At 33.6% G+C, this 21,678-nt stretch overlaps 3 protein-coding genes across 3 annotated transcripts; 2 read left to right on the top strand and 1 right to left on the bottom strand.

Moving 5' to 3' along the window:
* Positions 1–1,637: 1,637 nt before the first annotated feature.
* LOC125808939 (uncharacterized) lies at positions 1,638–5,445 on the top strand. The gene is made up of 2 exons (XM_049488617.1): positions 1,638–1,917; positions 3,693–5,445. The coding sequence occupies exons 1-2, from the start codon at positions 1,815–1,817 to the stop codon at positions 5,300–5,302; spliced, it is 1,713 nt and encodes a 570-aa protein (XP_049344574.1). The 5' UTR covers positions 1,638–1,814; the 3' UTR covers positions 5,303–5,445.
* Positions 5,446–12,783: 7,338 nt separating this feature from the next.
* On the top strand, positions 12,784–17,686 carry LOC125808974 (auxin-responsive protein IAA13-like). The gene is made up of 5 exons (XM_049488653.1): positions 12,784–13,368; positions 15,805–16,127; positions 16,482–16,617; positions 17,052–17,119; positions 17,215–17,686. Exons 1-5 carry the CDS (start codon positions 12,986–12,988, stop codon positions 17,265–17,267), a joined length of 963 nt encoding a protein of 320 aa, XP_049344610.1. The 5' UTR covers positions 12,784–12,985; the 3' UTR covers positions 17,268–17,686.
* Positions 17,687–18,175: 489 nt separating this feature from the next.
* LOC125808952 (MDIS1-interacting receptor like kinase 1) lies at positions 18,176–21,618 on the bottom strand. Its single transcript, XM_049488632.1, has 2 exons — positions 18,837–21,618; positions 18,176–18,744 (listed from the first exon to the last, which is right to left on the bottom strand). The coding sequence occupies exons 1-2, from the start codon at positions 21,505–21,507 to the stop codon at positions 18,329–18,331; spliced, it is 3,087 nt and encodes a 1,028-aa protein (XP_049344589.1). The 5' UTR covers positions 21,508–21,618; the 3' UTR covers positions 18,176–18,328.
* Between the last annotated feature and the right edge of the window lie 60 nt (positions 21,619–21,678).

Raw genomic sequence — 21,678 nt, 5'->3', positions numbered from 1 at the left:
AAGAGTATTTTATTGCTTTCATGTCATTTCTGTTTTCCAACTTTGTATGTGATGTATGAGTTAAATCTCAATCAATTTCCTTATGATGTAATAGATGACTTTGAGACTTATGCTTAGACTTCCGCTTTTGTCAAACTCTTTTGTATGAATTGCTACCTTTTAAACTCTTTTGTTTATATTATCTTGTATGATGTATCTTAAGTGGCTTTTTAATTATTAAATTTTAGCATTTAATTGTTTAAATGTTTTTAAAAAAATAACTCTCTCTCTCTCTCTCTCTATATATATATATACACACACTACATCAACCAAACATTCCACGCATACGTATAGATGAATGTCATATGGCATAAGAAGGATGTTTTTAAATTATTTATGCTTAACCCATCGGTGGCCTCTTAAAGTTGACATCAATTTTCAATTAGACACCTAAACTAAACTTTGTTTATTTTAGACACCTCATGTAAAGTCCTGATGTGTCATTTTGACACTTTTTGTTGATATAGCATAGTGAGTGTGACCCACTCATTAACCGCGCGTCAAACTCTTTTTTAGCCAATTTTTATTTTATATTTCCTTCTTCTTCCCCTTTTTTTAACCACCATTTTCTCAAGCTTGACCTTCTTCAATGGTGAAATATATTCGATGCTGCCACAAACGAGGAATCTAATTCCAAACGACAAAGTTTTCCCCAAGATTTCCCAAGGATGATGCCCTTCTTCCTCAATTTAAGTTGAGAAAAAAAAATTGAAATTTGAAGAAAACAAATGAAAAGTTGGGGATGAATAAAAAGTCACTAAAAAAATGAGATAATCTCATTAAAAGAAACTTAACAATGTGATATGAACACGTACACATTTGTATTTTTAAAAGTTCTTTGGATCTTAGATTTATTCTTTTTAGCAATAAAATCTGTAGAATTTTCTTTTAGCAATAAAATTTGTGGAGCTGCATTTATTTGAAAAAAATTGAGTTACACAAGTTCACCAAAGTTATACTATAGAAGGATTGAACAATATTTAAGTAAAAAAGATAGAGAAAATTCCGGGTATATGGTAGAAGATTAAGGGGTGTGTGCTACTGTGCTTATTTCTGCAACGTTGGAGAAGACGATGGGGTGGGGGTGGGGTGGGGTGGGAGATGCTTCTTTTAAAGATTTTTTAAGGTGATTAAATCTTTTTTTTTTGTTATTATTTGGAAAAAAGATGCCACGTGTCATCGATCCATTGGCCATCTCTTTTTTTATATATAATTGATAGTTTATTATTTAAGAATTATTTTGAACAAAATGACAAGTGTCCTCATTTAATTTGACACTTTAGACATCATTCACGAGTGGAACACACTCACGATCATATTTTTGCTGAATGTAAAAAAAAGTGTTAAAATGACATATCATGACCTTACACGAGATGTCTAAAATGAACAAAGTCTAGTTAAGATGTCTAAATGAAAATTAATGCCAACTTTAAGAGACCACTGATGGATTAAGCCAATTATTTAATTAATTAAATAAACATTTTTAAATCTATCAATAATTACGATGTTAAAATAATAATTCACGTTAAGTTTAAGTCGTTTTCTCCAAATTAAATGAGGCTAGCGAGATGGGCAATTTTATCATAATAACCCATAAACGAATGTTGGATATGAGTCGAAAACAACAGTTGACGTCGTCATTCATCGTCCACTATTTTTCTACCAAAACACGCAAGAATTGATTCCCAGGAAGGAAGAAGAATTGGGTATTCTTGATTCTTATAGAGATGCTAAATTTTAGTTTTGAATTTCACAATTGATTTGAGGAAAAAAAAATGTTTGGATGCAAATGCTTCCGTTGGAGCAAAATTTCAGATCTTTCTTCCCGAGAACCTGATACTTTTCTTCTCCCAGAACCCATTCCTCAATGGCCTCAAGGTATGCAAAATCATCTTTTGTTGCCAATGTTAAAAGGGTTACTTGGATAATTAGATTTAACATGTGGGGTTTTATCTGTTGCCACTTTTTTTTTATAGTAATTGTGCCTATCATTGCTCTTGCATTGAAAAGAATGTCTTTTTATTCATAACTGCTCAGCAGGGGCGGAGCTAACAAGGGTTCCATGGAAAGTTATATTGTTTATACCCTACATGTGTTTACTTTTTCATATTTCGAAAGTCTAAGTGAAAATCCTGGCTCCGACACTACCTCAGGGTGTCTCACTTTCTCACTTTCTGCTCAGCAGGGGTGGAGCTAATAAGGGTCAAGGGGTTCATCCAAACCCCCTTTGATGGAAAAATAGACGGTTTATATATGGTTAAGATTATTTTTCTTGGACTTCTTTGTGTGTTTACTTTTTCATATATTGGAACCGTGAAAATTCGGGCTCTGCCACTACTGCTTAGGGTGTCTCCTTTTTTTTGCTCAATGTCTGATTGACATTGAAATGCTTCTATGTTTCCAGCAAAACTGGAAATTACACACTTATAGTGTCATGTCTGCAATATTTTTCATCCAAATATCGTGACTATGTTAGGGTCCTTTGTCTTTTTATTTTTAATTGTTTAAATGCCTTCTTAAAAGAAGAGAGAAGAGTGTATGCTATTGCTTGTGCCTTGTAGGGAAATATGAATGAGTTGGTATCCACGGCTGATTCTTTTAGCACTGTAAAGAAAAGATTTTCTAATCTTTGTTGTGGTTTCCAAGCATGTTATTGAGTGTGAATCATTCTTAACTGGTAGTTTCTCTTTTGCATTAAATTTTATGCTTTTAATTCTATTTGCCCCTTCGTACAAGGGCTCTACAAGTTTCAATACATAGAGTTGTCATTGAAGTACACTAGTCTGCGAAGATGCTACTGTAGCTTTTTTGATTGATAGGCACAGGGATAATGAGCAGTAAAATGGAAACTTCCTGATGTTATTTTGTTCTACAAGAAATTGAAATTACCACAAATTTCTGAATTGTGAATACCTTCTGAAAGTTCCACATACTTTCTTTGATCCGTAAAATCTTATGTAATACTGGTTTCAAGATTTATCTTGGTTTTCCTTCATGATTAACTTCCATATATTAAAGCAGGAAGTTGTTTCCTGACAATTTCTTGTTCAACTGATTAAGTTTCACTTCAATTTTCCTCTCTTCCTGTCCTCTATGTTGTACTTTCATTCTTATCTGACAAGAGGTGTTTTGCCACTCGAAGAAGACTTGAAATAACTTTGCAGACTGATTTGGCAATTTGCTGGATCCGTTATCACGAAACTTGGAAATCACAATTTTCAACTTGAATCCACTAAATGAAATTCTTACGAGTTGGGATAAGTTTGTAGTGGATAGTTTATGATTCTTTGTTGTTATTTGAGACCAAAGCTAATTATCTCATGTTCTAAATGAGTTACTTGTTCAGCTTCTAAGTTTTCATTGTGATCAAATGACTCTTGTGGGTTAAATGTAAGAGTTTGTCATTCAATTTCCTTCTTTTTCTTGGAGAAGATTGTCTAGGTTCTTGGACATGCATTAGTTTTTTCAGTCGTTTGATATGATGTGTCTGTTTATGGGTTGTCGAATCAGAACTGTATCGCAATAGACTGTTAGTCGTTAGAATCATGTTAGCGGATTGCATACAAACCTATATTAATTCCTTTATTGAAAATTAATTAAGAGAAGAACACCTCTAATTTCAAATTTTTTCCTGCTCTCTGCCACTGTCTCAGGATGTTCTGGTACAGGATTCGCTAGTGGTACAATTAAACTAGGGGAACTGGAGGTTCATAAAATCAGCAAGTTTGACTTTGTCTGGGGTTGTAATTTGTCACAAGATCGGAAACAGGGTGTTAGCTTTTATAAGCCAAGGGGGGTGCCTGATGGATTTTTCAGCCTTGGCCACTACTGCCAATCTAACAAGAAGCCTCTACGAGGGTTTGTGCTTGTTGCTCGGGAAGTGGCTAAACCTGAGGCAGAAGATCATTGCAGTGGAAATCCTTGTTTGCCTGCGCTCCAGAATCCCCTTGATTACACGTTAGTCTGGAGTTCTAATGATGGAACTGAAGAAAATTTCGATGGATCCGGTTATTTCTGGTTACCTCAACCACCTGAAGGTTATAAATCCCTGGGGTTCATTGTGACTACTAAGCCTGTTAAACCTGAGTTAGGGGAAGTCAAATGTGTTCGAGGTGACCTCACTGATGAATGTGAAACTTACCGCTTGATACTTAAAACCAGCTCTGTGCTTTCAGAAGTGCTGGCAATTTGGAGCATAAGACCGCGGCATAGAGGAATGCATGGTAAAGGTATTTCAGTTGGTACCTTTTTCTGCAGTAGCTATTGGAGCACAGGGCAAGAGTTAAACATCGCATGCCTAAAGAACTTCGATACGAGTCTACAAGCAATGCCAAACCTTGATCAGATTCATGCAATCATTAGGCACTATGGTCCTACTTTGTTTTTTCATCCCAGCGAGACCTATCTTCCATCTTCTGTACAATGGTTCCTTGACAATGGCGCAATGCTCTATACAAGAGGCGATTCAGTTGCTAAGCCCATTGAGCCTGAAGGTTCCAATTTACCTGGTGGTGGGACAAACGATGGCCAATGTTGGATTGATTTGCCTAGCGATGCCCGCAGGGATATTGTCATATTTGGAAATTTAGAGAGTGCAAAACTTTATGTTCATGTTAAGCCAGCCTTAGGTGGTACTTTCACAGATCTTGCAATGTGGATTTTTTGCCCCTTCAATGGGCCAGCTACTCTAAAGGTAGGAGTAGTGAATGTTCCTCTAAGCAAAGTCGGTCAGCATGTAGGTGATTGGGAGCATTTCACTCTCCGAGTGAGCAATTGCACAGGAGAGTTGTGGAGTATCTATTTTTCTCAACACAGTGGTGGTGAATGGGTGGATGCTTATGATTTGGAGTTCATTGCAGGAAATAAAGCTATTGTTTATTCATCAAAGGGTGGCCATGCTAGCTTTCCTCATCCTGGAACTTACATTCAAGGGTCCTCAAAGCTAGGGATTGGAATTAGAAATGATGTTGCACGTAGTAATCTCTATGTAGATTCAAGTACCCAGTATGAAATTATTGCAGCACAGTATCTCGGACATGAAGCTGTTAGTGAGCCATGTTGGTTACAATATATGAGAGAGTGGGGTCCAACCATTATTTATGACTCAAGAAAGGAGCTTGAGAAAATTGTTAATCGCTTGCCAATAATGGTTCGAAATTCAGTACACAGTATTTTTGATAAGCTGCCAATGGAACTGTTTAAGGAGGAAGGCCCTACTGGGCCAAAGGAGAAGAACAACTGGTTTGGAGACGAAAGATGGTAGCACATTTCTTTGTCTATGGGTATCTTACTCTTGCCAGTAGATCAGAATTGGCACCATTATGTACAGATTCATATTACTCTACGACTGGGCTTTGTAGTTGCTTTAGTTTAGCAATTTGTGAGGACGGACTATATTAAGGATCCTACAAGTCCATAGTCTATAGCAGGAGTTATGTTGATTATTTGGTTATCTACAGAAGGGAAGCAGAACACACTACTCATAAACCAAAAGGGCATCAAGAACGCGGTAATCCTTCACCTTAAAGCAAATTGATTCTTGTTATCACCATTTCATTCTGCACCTATCACAATGTGCTGCTTCTCTTTCATTGTGGCATCAGATTGTCCTTTGTGAGCTTTGACATTCCTCAATCCAAATCCTAACTTCATTGCAAGTTAAAGAATGTGATGCATTCCCTCCATCTTTTCTTCTCCATGCGGGCATTCTTTACTGTATGAGCAAGCGATGCCAGTTTAATGTTTGGCATTGACAGTCTCCCGTGCATCCCTCTAGTCTAAACAGGTAAGAAACTTGGAGAATGATCATTTGGTTCGCAAACAAAGTCATGCAGGGATAACAGTATGTTACAGGGATTATTTAGTGTATATGTGGGATTATTTAGTGTATATGTTTTTTAGTGAATGTTTAAGTTCATTGCACTTGTATATACTGTGTATATATATTAATAGAAGTCCACAATTTTAACCTTGTTTTTGAAGTAAATAGAAGATACGAAGATGAGATTGAGGTTGTTTTGATCTTTAAGTTGTGTTTTAGTTAGTTGATTTAACTACCTAAAAGGTTAAAAGTAAAGAATGAAATAAATTATTTGGTCCCCTCTGTAACAAGAAAATTGTTTGGTAATTTGATGTTTTTAGTTGGACCAGTTCTGTTATGAACCATTCATTCAGCATCAGCTATGCCTATTGTCTACTGTTGAGAAGGAAGCTATAGCTCAACTAGACCTTCATTTGATTATATTGTGTACTTCCATTTCACATGATGCGATATGTACAGTGTTTGATCGAACACGAAATTTTAGGATTATTTTTTTTTCAAAAAACTAATGAGTGTAACTAGTTATCTGCAATAGTCAACTAGAAAAAAGGTACCTCTTACACATTTTACTGTCATGAAAGTGAGAGGTACCCTCACATTTAAGTACTCTATATTAATATTATTATTATTATTATTATTAATAGTTATAATAATAATTAAAAACAATAGCAACAAGAACGATTGACCATTAAATTTGAATCAACTATATAAACTCACACTATTCATGGAGCTCTATTACACTCATCTCAATCTAATACAAGAAAAAACACTATATTATATCATATTCATCTATTTAAACGACCCATTTGGATGAGTTTTGAATTAATAAAAAAATTATCTATATAAAAGAACAACGGAAAAGAATAAAAAAAAATATCCTTAAATTATATGAAATTTTAACAAAAATGTCATTTGTTATTCTGTTGTTAATACTTTTGTCAAAAAATGCACTTATTATTACTTTTGGATCAAAAATGTCATTTTCCTAATAAACATATTATCTTTTTTTCTTCTTAAACACATTATTTTTTTAATAAAATATTACTTTTAAAGAATTTTGTTTTACTTTTTTTCCTTTTAAATCACTTAAATTAATGTAAAAATGAAAAGTAATTTGGTATCTTCTTAATCTCCTTTTATCAATTATTATAGAGTTACCTGATTTTTTATTTTTTTTGAATTGATAACATAGTCATACATATAAGATCCATAGTAATTGCATCACTAATTTTTATTTAGATAATGATTATTTTTTTAAAAAAAAAATTCAAATTGAAGTAAGATAAACATTTGCTAATATAGTCCTTGATTTTAAAATTAATATATATTAATAAAAATGTGTGTGGGGGCGTGGGGGGTGGTGGGGATGAACAATAACTTCATCCATGATGCTTTAAAGATATTTTATGATTAAAAGTAATGTAAGAAATTTTCATGTTTTATGACATTATGATTTATGACTATGGAGTATATCTTAACTTTAAAATTAATGATTATATTAGCCAATGTTTATTCTTCTTTTATAAGGAAAATAAGTTTTACGTTATCCAAATAAAAAATAGTATTGAGTTACTATGATCTTATATAAATGAAAATTAATAATGATTTTCAATATTTTTTATTTAAAAAATGTGTTCAAAACAAAGGAAATACTATTTTTATCAAGAAAATGACATTTTGATTCAAAAGTAACAATAGAGACATTTTTAAACCATACTATTAACATCAAAGACATTTTTAGCCTAAAATATTAGCAAAAAATATTTTTATATACATATTCAAAAAAAAAACAGCATTACACTAATTCATTTCTTGACTTTTCTCAACAGTCAACACCCGTACATGTTTGGGGGCCTAAAACTCTTATGAGTACATTTCTCATACGACACTACCTACAGGTTTGGTGCCTTTAGGCATACTTTTTTTTTTCATTAATAGATATAAAATAATTTATAATAAATTTTAAAGTCATAAAAGTAATTATGATTATAAATAAAATACGATGAATTTTTTTTTTAGAAAAAAACAATGAATACTTATGACTTATGAGTATAACTCTAGTTATTTCTTGATTCTTCTTTCTAAATATTTTTGATGCGATATTATTGTCTAATTGATGCTAGAAATGTTGTGTAACATCAAGCAATAACTTTGAGAAAAATAATATTTAATACATTGATTTTTTTAAAAATATCTGAAAAATTTATGAAATATTCAAATGCTTTTTTAAGTTAATATAATATTTTTTATATTGACGTAAGCTAGATGAATATAATACTTTTTATATTGACGTAAGCTAGATTTTAGGATGAATACTTAGGTCCGTTTAGTCATACGATATGAAATCATGAGATGACGTTGAAGTGTTGTTTGGACATGCAATTTGAATTTTTTATGTTATATATTTTCTCATAAACATAAAACTCCCATAAATTGTAAAACAATTAAACTATACCAATTTTCTATACAATCTTACCAAATAAACAAAAGCTTATAAAATCGCATAATACACTATCATAAAGCGAGATACAACATTGATCAAACTTTAATTCGATAAAAAAATCAAAATTGAACATTAGTTGGTAAATAAATTTAATAAAAATAATGAATTTGGTGAAAACGGAAAAGTAGGAATTGTTGAAGTAATATCATATTTTATGTTGGTGAGAATAATTGTTATATGAAATATAAATGGTTTAAAAAATAATGACATTAATATTATAAATTTATTTCCATATAAAATAAATAGTTAATAAATATAAATGTGAGAGCTTTTTTTTCACAAAACATAAACTTGTGCATTAATTTTGTATTTAAAAATTTTCAAATCATGTTTTTGGAGAATTTAAAATTTCATATCGTAAAATGAAATCAGCTTGAAATTATTTGTCCAAAGGTTAATTTCATATCACGATATAAAATTATATATCCAAATACCTACTTAAATTCAATCCCACAAAATTTCGATGTCTCCGTTTTTATGTTTGCTTAGCATAGGTTAGTGGCGTTCCACGCAGGGCTATGGTGTTGTATTATAGGTTGGGGAGTGGGCTATGTCATTAGGTGGTCACACCTTTGTCGGGTTGTTCTTTGCAACTCTACCCACTTTTCTTTGTCCCTACGCTCATTAATTCTTCAAACTCATTCACAATCAACATTTCTTTAATCAAGGTTTTTAGTCTTTTTAATATAGAATTATCTTTATTAAGAAGCGTTTATCACAACATGAAACTTTTTAGATTGAATTTAGATTAAGTCAATATTCAATATAAATATTGAATATCAGAAAAAAAATACATCTCCAATAAGCCTAATCAGTTTTACCTTCTTTTCCCGGTGCCTTTGCTTCGAGTTTTTTCATCATTATCCAAGCTAAGATTAAACTCAATATTTCTTATTTTTTTTCAATTTTTGGCTAAAAATGCCGACCAAAATTAGCCGATTTTATTTTGAAAAATTAGGATCAAACTAACTATCATGAGATATTTTTCAATTAATTTTGCCCTTGATTTTAGTCGTGAGTGTCAATTAACGGACAAATCTCGATATTTACTAAAGCAACGCGCCTAAAATCAAAATTTCTTCGTTCCTCAATTTGACATCGGTTTAGGCCAATAAACTGATGACGCATCATAATATCCGACATCTTCTACTTCCTTTTTAACCCTTGATTTTATTTTAGTCATGATATCAAATATCAATTTATCCAACTTGAAAGAGGAAAATTTAGAATTAACCTGTTATGTATACAACGGTTATATATGTATGCTATATTTAACCCCAACACATTACCATCCTTCTTATATTTAAGGCCAAATTCATCGGTGGTCCTCTAAAGATTGTACTAATTTTCACTTAGACACGTTAACTAAGCTTTGTTCATTTCAGACACCTCATATTGAGTCCCGCTGTGTCATTTTGGCACTTTCTACTGACTTGACACATTGGGTGTGTTGCACCCATTTTGAGTACGTGAGGAGTGTTTTTTATTATTATTTTATTTTTGTCCTTCTTCTTCTTCACTTTTTATCCCTACCACTTATTCCACCTTCCACCATGAAAAATCATGATGAAAAAACTTACAAAATATGAAAAAATAAAATAAAAAAATTATCACACCAACTTTAAAAACATTTACAAGAATAAAATTTTAACAAATCATCACACTAATTTTGAAAACATTTATTAGAACAAAACACACATTTTTTTTCAAAAAAAAAATAGAAGAAGAATGCCATACTTGTCAGAACCTCACCTCACTATCAATAAAATGGTTCTCAAAATCAAATTTACAACGAAAAAGAAAAAAAAATGGAAGAATAACCAAAAAAATGATGGGAGGGTTGGAGAGACAAAAATGATAAGGTGGGGGTGGGAGTGATAGAAAATAAGTTATTTATTTGTTTTATTGAAAATTAGTTATTTTTTTTATAATAATTTATTTTAAAATTATTATATTATACAATCAAATGACACATGTCATCATGTCATGTCATCCGCAAGTGTATTACACACACTTTGTAATTTTAGTTGATTGTCAGAAAATGGTCAAAATGACATAGCGAAGCCCTAAACAAAGCTTACTTGAGGTGTTTAAGTGAAAATTGGTGCCAATTTTAAGAGGCTATCGATGGGTTCCACCTATATATTTAAAAAATGTGTTAGCTAATAGAGTCGGTTATATACATATGCAACTTACAAAAATAACTATATTTTTATAGGGTAAATGAATACCAATAGCTATAAGTATGTTATTTACAATAAATGACTACAATTTATATCACTTTTTCGCTGTATTTTTGTATTATTTTTTATTTTTTTTATTTATACATTAATATATCTTTAAGTACAACAAACTAAATAAGGAATTCACTCTAATTATAACCCACTATCCTTACATTATGTCCATACAATGAGCAACTTCCCATAATTAACTTTATAACTAAAAATTACTTATTTAAAGACATATCAGATCATATTCTTTACCAGTTTAACAAAAATTGTGATATATACATCATACTCAATTTTCTTGTTGTCTCCATATTTCTTATTCTGGCGTCGTAAAGGTATTAATAATTCTTTTTGTTAATTCAAGTTATTGTATGTAAGCAAATTGTTGAATTTGTGACTGAAGGTTAAGTATTTCGATTTTGAATAGGAGAACTACATGGCAATAGATACACTAGTTGTTAAACAAAAAATGAATACACCAATATATAATACAATGAATACATTGTTGTTAAACACAAAAATGAATACGTTGGATACAACTATACTTGTATTCCCTAATCAACTTTTTATCTTAGATATAGTACTTATCTATCTAGATATAACTGTATTCGCAAATCAACATTTCAACTTGTGCTTATATAACAATACAAGTATCTATGTATATAAATATGGATACATCTCAACACTGTTGTTAAGCAAAAATATGAATACATTAGACAAACGAGCAAAAAAAGTATAATTTGTGGGTATCAAACTGTATAAGTATGGATATACATTAGACAAACGAACAAAAAAGATACAATTTGTGGGTATCAAACTGTATAATTATTCTTCTAAATAAAATTTTGAAAAGGCCAACAATATAGTAATGATGTATTCAACTATACTTGAATTCCCTAATTAAATTTGACAAAGTACTTATGTTTTCAAATATAATTATATTCACAGATCAATAGTTCAACTTGTGGTTATATAATAATACAAATGTCTATGTATATAAGTATTCTACTATATACAAATTGACAATGAGAGAACCCTCAATCTCTTTTTTGTTCATGTTCTTCTTGTAATCATTTTTAACAACTATATACATACGAAATCAAATTTTCTAACAATTTCAATATAAGAGGACAATCCATAATGACAATGGCACACAATACGTGTGTTAAGATATATAAGTAAATGACATTAAACTAAAAAAAAAAAACATACAAATCTCAATTTCATTAATTTTTCTCTTGTTCCTGCTCGACTGCTCTTTTTTCACACTCACTTGAATCAATATTGTTGACTTTTCTCCTTTTTCACGATTAGTTTTCACTTCTGAACCTTTTTTCCTCTTTACTAATTTTGCATGTTCGATTTCTTCAAGCAGATTTAAGGGTATATATGGTCATTAACCTTTTTTGTTCTTCTTTCGTTCTCTATTGCAGCAACAGAGCCTGGAATTTTGGCTTGCTGTTGAGTAATATACAGATCAAAAGAAGGTAGTTCATCCAACAATTTGTCAAATAAAGGTATACCTCTCATAACCTTCCTCGGAGTATCAATTTTAGCCATTGAAATGGATAAACAAATTCTTGAATCAAAACCCTATGAAAAATAGAAGAAAGTGTAGATGTGTAGATATATAATGCTCATAAAAACGAGATATATATGCAATTAGAATATACATGATTGATACAAAATCACAAAAATCACTCCTGCAGTGATGTAAGAGATCTTGAATTTGAATGAATTTGGGAGAAAAAATCAGAAAATATGTCATGTATGAATATTGATGAAAGAGAAAATTTTGATGATGGTAAACATGGGAAAAGATCACAAATGTGCCTGTCATAATTAATTAGGCATTCAATAATTACTTTCTTATTTAATATTTATTTATTATATTAAATATATATAAAAAAATTATTTATTTATATACAATTAACTTTGCTATTTATAGTCTAATTATATCTATATAACATGAAAAAAAATATATAGCTATTTTTCTTAAATATATATGGATGTTTGTCATATTTTGAAGTTTTTCCTATAAATATTTAACCCCCCAAACATATATCAGTAAAAAAACAAATTTGAATAATTTGAAAGCAAAATTTGACCTTTCTCCCTTTTGTCCTTTTTCATAATTAGTCTGAACCAAATTTGGTATTCTTGAAAAAACAAATTAGTTATTGCCTGCTACAAAATAGCAACAGCAGCACTGGGGACCGTTTAGGAGAAAAATCATCATCATATTCATCTTCTGAAGCGCACAAAGCAGACAAAGCTACCCCACTTTTCTTACCTTCTCCAACACTCCCCTAACCCCCTTTACCTACCTTCCTTTCAATACCATCTTCTTTGCTCTTTTTCTCAAAAAATCAAGAAACCCTTCAAGTTTTCTTGATGAAAGCTACTTTTGGTCTAATGGGTTTGGGAGGAGGAGTTACTTATGGAGTTTCAATTGATGGGTCAATTTGTACTGTGTCAAAGGAAGATAATATCGGGGTGTTGTCATCATCTGAGGCTTCTTCATCATACCCTGATGAGACTGAACTTGAATTGGGTCTTGGACTTAGTCTTGGTGCTGCTGATGTTGTTGTTCCTAAGTCTAGAACTGGTTCAAGAGGTTGTTATGCTAAAATCTTGACACCCAAAAAAGATTTCCCTTCTTTAGGTTCTAATTCATCATCTTCATGTTCATCTTCTTCTGCTATTAAAGCTAATAATGCTTCTTGTGGAACCAAGAGAACTGCTGATTCTATTTCTCCTCCTCGTTCTAGTGTCAGGTATCACCATTTTGTCTCTGCCCCTTTTTTGTTCTCCTCGTTATTTTTTCATATGATATGATCAAGGTGTTAGTTTGATGTTTGTAGGAGAGAAGGGAATTTCATGATTCTTTGATGTAACTCTGCATCAATTTTATTTTCTTTTCTTGTTTCATCTTGTTTGATTTGAAATATATATTTGTTTGCTCTGCATTTGGTTCTTTAGGAATCAGATACCTATGATGAAGTGCATTTTCTTTTTATGATGAAATGTTTATCTTGTCTGTATCCATTTGATATATCTCTGTATTATATATTCGTCCTCGTGGTAGGATATTGTACTAAGCTAAACGACCTAATTTTAATTGAATATTTCTGTGCATTCGTCTAAAGGAAGAATCTTGTTTGAGGTGACACAAAGCTGAAGCAATTGGGGTACTCATCCTTTTTAATGTTTGACAGCAACTGGTAGTACAAACATTGTTCTAGGAGAAAGAGTCGAAAGAGATGAGGATTATACGTCAAGTTAATTTTTTGTTATGTAATAGGATGCACTCACAAATAAGACCATCTGGTTTTTATTGGAAATGATATTAACAATGCAATGTGTGTCATGTTGATTGATGATTATATCTTTTTTTTGATAAAGGTAATGTTGTATTCATCAGCATTAAGGATATGCTGGAGACCTCCAAAAAATGGTTTCCACCAAGAGAAAAAAACAAAAAGGCTAATAGATTACAAAGTGCCTATAAAATCCAAAATTTGTGCAATATCTTCTATCCCTTCCTCTTTACACCAAAAATAAAAAGTAGTCAAGCACTTTGATTGATGATTATATCAACTTCAATTGATCTTAATAATAGTATTTTTGACGATGCAAGATATTTCTAGTTGAAAACTACTTTGTAAAAACTCTTAGAAACCAAAAGGCAGCAGTCTGGTTAGTAGAAATGGAAAGTAACTGGATGTCAGCTTGTTTTTTTTTCATACAAACAATGGCAAGCTGTTTGCAGGACAGAGGTTCTTCTCGTAGATTACATCAAAGTAAGGTGGGTCCTTTGCTATTGGAAGTATTATGGATGATTTTAATCTTAGTCAAGCCAATGATTGTGTACATCCAATATAAAAGAGAAAAAGAAAAAGAGTTATCCTTTATTCAGCTTATCGTTCAAGAGCATTTGGAACTAGAAAACTAACTCAATTTCCCATAGAAAAGAGAGGATGCTCTTTTGGATGTTGAGCTTGTTTTAACTTAGCACGATTGATGATTGCCAGAGACTGCATTATGTATGGAACTTCCTTAGGAGGATTGTGACATTGATTTCCTGCCAAAATTGGCATCTCTGTGTACAGTTGTTATAGCACACTCTTTGTGCTAGTTTATCCATAAATTACCTTACCTTCCTATAAAAAAACTAAAAAAAACTGTATCTTTGTGTAACATTCTGTACAGTCAGACTCAATAAGTTATAGTTTTATGGAACCAATTGATAGGTTTATGGCTAGTTATTCATCGAAGAGTGATTATATAATTTTGGTGCCGTTCTTTTGGTTGTGTTATTCCTTGAAATGTTTCACTTCTAATTTGTCGGGTTGGAGATAATGGATTCCCTTTTCAGGAAACTTATTGTTGGTAAAATGTACAAATTCTGTATGGAGTAGTATTTGTTATGGCTTATATGTTTGGAATCTAATGTGGTATTGTTCCAGATCATTATTGCTTGTGTGAGTATGACAAGTATACATCTTTTAATTGAACGTGTGATTTCATATTGACTTCAGACAAAGGGCTGTCTTCTGCAAATGTAAAATGCTACTTCAAGATTCCAATTTATCTTCCTTCGATTTAAAACATAAAGACATTCTACATTATTATTAATATGTTCATATGAATATGGTTCCTTTAATGTCATCAAAAAAAAAAAATATGGTTCCTTTAAATGACAAATTTGTATCTCTTCCATGTTAAACTCGATGAATAATGTGTGTGGTGTAAGAAAAATGACTGGTATAGATATGGCTTCGACAGATGGTGTTCTAGTTGTGGAGCTTAGGAATTAGGATGTGTGTCTGGTCACTTACTCTTAGGTGTGACCTCTCAGTTTTTAGTTTTAACATATGCATCCATAGGCCAACTCAGATCTGACATTATTTTCATGTATGGTTCTTTTGATTGTTCTGCTACTTGGCACCCCTGAAACTGATGTTGTCCTACCACTTATGACTAAGCTATGTCATCACTCTTATTGCACGTATCATCATATTTGAAATTTCCGCTACATCAGAGGAAAATATATCCTTTTTTTCTTCCTAATAAATGTAGGCAATGCATTTATTTAGTGAGTAGACTATAATAAGCTGCTAAAAACATACTTGACATTTATACTTTTCTTTCTTTTTGACTTTTTTTCTTTTATTTGTTACTTAACTTTTGCTTGAAATCCAACAATGCAGTCAGGTTGTTGGATGGCCTCCTATAAGAACTTATAGGATGAACACCCTAGTTAACCAGACAAAACCACCACCCCCAGAAGAATTTTCTGTGACAAATGAGAAATGCAAAAGTAAAAATACTATCGCTAATGCTGGGAGCAGCAAGATCAACAACTTCGCAAAGGAGAAAGGGCTCGTCAAGGCTTCTCTATTTGTGAAGGTCAATATGGATGGAGTTGCAATTGGAAGGAAGGTAGATCTGAATGCACATAGTAGCTACGAGAACTTGGCACGGACTCTAGACAACATGTTCTTAAGACCCAGCACGACTGTTTGTGCAAGATGTGAGTAGTTCTTCTCCCTAGTACATTAATCTTAAAATGACAAACCTGTTACCATGGATATGGCCCCTGCGATCCCATAAACAAGAGATAATGAACTCAATTGTTTTAGTTACTTTACATGTTGAATGAATTTTACACCGCGTATTGCACAATACAATGTTCATGGTTGTAATAAAAAAAATGGTTGGAAATGTTTGCCGTCCCATATGTTCTGTGCCCGACACCTGAGAGGAATTGACATGTATGCCATTCTTGCTCATTTCTGTTTTTTTAACATTTCTTTTGAGTTCTACCCTAGTATTTAAGGTTCATTTTCCATGGGTCCTGACGTTAGCAATTTTTGTCTGCTGCCAGCATCAAACGTACAGGAGCTAGGTGTCATGTCAGAAACAACGTCTTCTTCAAGATTATTAGATGGATCATCTGAATTTGTGCTGACTTATGAAGACAAAGAAGGAGACTGGATGCTTGTTGGAGATGTTCCTTGGGAGTATGTCCTGCATCTGTTACCTTGCTCCTCCTCCTGCACAATGACAACTAAAATACGCTTTTATAAAATGTGTTGCGAAAAATCAACAGATACATCGTACTTTACCTCTGAACCTTTGTTTTCTCATAGTGAAAGTGAATGGAGAAGATGCTCAATATATAATAAGGAGATTATTTTCAGCATGAGTTGGGGAGATTTTTTATTCTTATCTATATATATCCTATTTTGTACTTATTTTTGCTCGTTTGCATACGTATTATGTTCTAATAAAATGGTCTGGGATGGTTGGATGCGGTTTCAACTTAGGCTTCCTAGAGATTAGTATTTCTGTTTCCTCTGTGCTTTCTGGCTTATTTGTAGAACATACATTCTGCTGTATGGAAACTGACAAAATATAACCATGTTTATCTTACTTGTTTCCTTGGTTGTTTCAGGATGTTTATTAGCTCAGTCAAGAGACTACGAATCATGAGGACATCTGATGCCAATGGACTCGGTACATGTAGGTGTTGAGTCATATTTATGATGCACATGCACCTCATACAGATAAAAACTGACTTAACTTCATACTGACCAAATTTTTTGATGAAATTTCAGCTCCAAGTTTCATGGATAGAAATGGTGGAAGACCGGGGACTAAGCCTATATAGGTCAGACAAAGAATCAACTTTCAAAAGATAAAGAAGACCTCCATTTGAAGGATGAAGTCTAGAAGGAAATTTTAGTGGATGGTAAAATAATTTTCTGAGTAACAAATTGGTCTTATATGACCTTATTGGTTTTTTTTTTGCGTCACTTTACTTGTTTTTTTACCACACGGTCTACCCCACTCTCTGGGAGGAGATCCCTTTTGCTGGATTACAGAAGATGCCTGTATATGTCATTCACCATGCGATCTTCAGCAGAAGTTTCATTCCACCCTTGTGTAGCATGGATGTGTCCACTTATACTATATTACGATGATGAGCTTGCTGCTCCTTGAAACAGATGAACTCTAATGTTGTTGAAAGGAAAGTTTGCAAGGTTCATACTGGGAACCTTTTTTGTTGGTTTTGATACAAGCTTTCATGTTTGTATTTCAATTTCTTGTCTTCTCTTATTCTGCAACTATTTCTTGGAGCAAGATATGTTGTCTATAGAACTTAAGATTATTTGATTGTCAGTAGTTTTGGGAAGAAAGTATATCTTAGCCATGGAGGAGTGTGCAGGAATTGTACATTTTGCTATGCTGGTTGAAAGTAAGAAAATTCGAAACATGAGTCTGGTGGACAAGAATAACCTTGGTTTCTTATGTTGCATATTATCACTTGTTCAAGAGAAAGAAGCCTTGATAAGTTTCTCTTTATAAATGCATGTTCCCTGAGCCATGACTATCGATTAAACGAGCTCTGAATTGTTGTTTTCTGTCAGTGAGGTCAAGCCGTTTTCATTTTATTAAATCTAATGGTATTTCAGGTGAGCAATACAATTCCTAGTCTTGATTAGAGAATGTGTGTTAGAAAACTCTGTTATTTGATCGATAACTTCTTCTTGCGTGATCAAAGAATTAGTGAAACATCACTTGCAGCAGTAACGGGAAGAATGCTGCCTGTACTACCTTAATTCTACACATACAAGAATCAATGTATGAACCTCTAAATACAAGTCAAATACTACATGACAATTACAAATGAAATGGACTCAAATAGGGAAAGGGAGATGACTTCTCTTCTTACAAAAGACCATTTACAGGTGATGTACTGAATATTGGCTTATCTCTGTTAGTAGTAGCATCATGGCTACCTCCACTGTTGCTATTGCTTTTTCTCCGAGGCTTTGCCTCTTCGAGCATCGTCAAAACATCCCTCATGGATGGTCTGTCCTTGGGGAGTTTGGCTATACATAGAATTGCTATCCTTAAAACTAACAACATTTCTTCTTGAACATGTTGTGTTGCTCCTACATTTGGGTCAAGTGCTTCTTCTAAAGACTTATTATCTCGGATCTTCATCCGAAACCATTCTACAATGTCAACAGATTCCCCAAATTCAGGATCTAGAGGACGTTTACCAGTTAAGAGCTCCATGAGAACAACTCCATAGCTGTAAATATCACTCTTCTCATCCACTTTCAACGTGTATCCGTACTCTGCAAAGTCAAAATCCAGATAAATGATTGTTAAATATTAGTAACAAAAATCACTCTAGAGTAAACATTGATGAAAAAATTGAAGGACTTACCGGGGGCTATGTATCCATAAGATCCAGCAACCATGGAAACTGTTTCATTCTTCTTGAGCATCGTTCTTGCCAAACCAAAATCTGCAATTCTTGCCTCTAGATTTGCATCAAGAAGTATGTTATTTGACTTGACATCCCGGTGAATAACTGGTGGATGGCAGTAATGATGGAGATAAGCAAGGCCTTGTGCCACTCCAAGTGCTATGTTATATCGAGTGACCCAATCGACAAGCAGTCTCCCTGCTGCTTGTTTACCATGTAAAACCTCTCCAAGGCTACCATTTTGCATATACTCGTATATTATCATTGCATCACGTTTGTTGTGAAGGAACCCCAGAAGCCTGACAATATTTCGATGCCTCAATTTTCCAAGAACGTTCACCTCACCTACGAGATCATCACTGTGCCCCATCTCAATATCAGTTCCAGATTTCCACAGTTTCTTTACTGCAACAACCATATTCTCGCGTTGCATTTCAGCTTTGTATACAACCCCTGTTGCTCCCATTCCAATGACATTTGACTCTTTAAGGCAAGCCAAGATGTCATTACTAGTGAATCCTAGCCTCTGGAATGCCATCAACCTCCATGGCCATTCACCACGGCTCATCTCAAAGTTTGGTTCAAAGCAGCTCCCATTTTCATGCCATCTCTTGTATAGAGATCTAGCTACAAGACCTGCTGTCAAAAAAAGCAGAAGAGCTGCTACACCAGTTAGCCATCCTGTGATGATGTGCTTCGCGTGCAAGCTCTTCTGCTTTGATGTGTATTCTGCATTATGAGAACATGGAGGAAGCACTCCACCACATAGACCGGCATTTCCAATCAGGTCATCCGGATTGATTGTTCTCAACATACCATTTTCCGGGACAGGACCCTCCAGTTTGTTATGAGAAACATTCAGCATTTCTAGTGCTGGTGAATTGCCAAAGTTCTCAGGTATCCCACCAGTTAAAGAATTATTGGATAGATCTAGAATAGCTAATGTTGGCATCATGGAAATCGCTCTTGGAATTGGACCGTTTAATTGGTTGTTTCGAAGGTTCAAAGTTACTAACTTCTCACAGGAAGCAATGCTAGCTGGAAGATCTCCAGTGAAATGGTTTGTGGATAGATCCAGAACAGTAAGAGAAGGACAATCCTGGAATTGATCCGGGATTTCGCCTATCATCTTATTGTCTGAGGCAATGAAATTTTGAAGAGTCGGAATTGCAAGAATGAATGAAGGAATAGAAGACTGAATGTGGTTTCTAGAGAAATCAATAAAGGAAAGAGAGGTAGAAGAAGCAAGATCACTTGGGATTTGTCCTGTCAGACTATTGTTTGCCAGTTCCAGCCTCTGTAGTTTCCCAAGTTTACCAAAACCTGCTGGGATCGTCCCCGAAAGAAGATTGTTCTGCATTCTTACACGAACGAGGGACATGCAGGTTGATAAACCAGTTGGAATTGGACCAGAGAAAGCATTGTTAAACATGATAAGCTTAGTGAGGTTACCTTTGGCGCATAATCCTGCTGGAATTGGACCGGTAAATGAGTTGGATGAAATATCCACCCATTGCAATGGCGAATTTCTTCCAAGATCACTTGGCAAAGGACCTGATAAGCTGTTATTCCACAGCTCAACTACTTCCAGCTGAGTCAAACCTCCAATCCCAGGGGGAACTGAACCTGATAATTTGTTCGACATTATATTCAAAAGCTGCAAATTCTTAAGTTCAGCAATCTCAACTGGAATTTCACCCGTAAGCATGTTATCAGACAGATCAAGCAACTGCAATGAAGTCATATTGCCAATCTCTGGCGGAATCTTGCCTTCAAGCTTGTTCTTGTACAAGAAAATCGTATCGAGCAGCTTCAGCTTTCCTAGCTCAGAAGGAATTGAACCTCCAAGATTTCCAATAGCAAGATCAAGATAGTTGAGATTTGTCAGATTTCCAAATTCAGCTGGAATTCCACCTTCGAAAAGATTGTATCCCAGTACTACAGTCTCAAGCGACGAAAGCTGCCCCAGCTCTCCTGGAATGTGTCCAGTCAAATTGTTCCCTGAAAGACCTAAAAACTTCAATTTCCCCAAATTCCTATAAGATTTAGGAATTGAACCTTCGAAGAAATTCCCTCGAAAATCCAATGTCTCGAGCAATGTAGCATTTCCAATATCCTCAGGAAGATAACCGGAGAAGTTATTACTCGAAGCATTCAAATACATAAGCGCTTCTGACATTCCAAGACCTACAGGGAAGTCATAGACAAAATAGTTCTGGCTCACATCAATGCTTTTCAATGCAGTTAGATTTGAGAAACTTTTCGGCAATGGCGATGAAAACTCATTGAAGCATAGATTGAGAGAAGTCAAACTCTTCAACTTTTGGATATCATTAGACACTGTGCCAGTGAGATTCATGTGGGACAGATCAAGCTTCTCGACTGCCCCATGGGAGTTGCATTCAACTCCCGTCCAACTGCAGGGAACAATAATACTTCTATTGTTCCCTGCAGCTGCATTATTGGGCACTGTCCAATCACGAAGATGATCCAATGGATCAACGAGACTTTCTTTAATAGAAAGTAGAATAGACACCTCATCATTCAAATCAACTTTCGCAACCACTCCGTTAGCAAAAACACTGTAATAGTAGAACAAGAAGAGTATGAAAATGGTTAATAAATTCATTACTACTTTTTTTCCTGTGCTTACACTCTCTCTTTTGTTAGTAATTTGTGTGCTAGCATTGCATCAATGATTGTGAGGGAGATGATGGGGCCAACAAGGGGCAAGAAGAAGAAGAAGAAGAACAAGGTAAGAAAAAAGAGATGAGTATTAGTATTATTATATAAGTAGAGT

This window comes from Solanum verrucosum, unplaced genomic scaffold (assembly GCF_900185275.1).
Source record: "Solanum verrucosum unplaced genomic scaffold, falcon-dt-bn FXZP01000435.1, whole genome shotgun sequence".
NCBI classification, from domain to species: Eukaryota; Viridiplantae; Streptophyta; class Magnoliopsida; order Solanales; family Solanaceae; genus Solanum; species Solanum verrucosum.
Note: the sequence above shows the minus strand (reverse complement) of the source record. Positions and strands in the feature narration are given on the sequence as shown.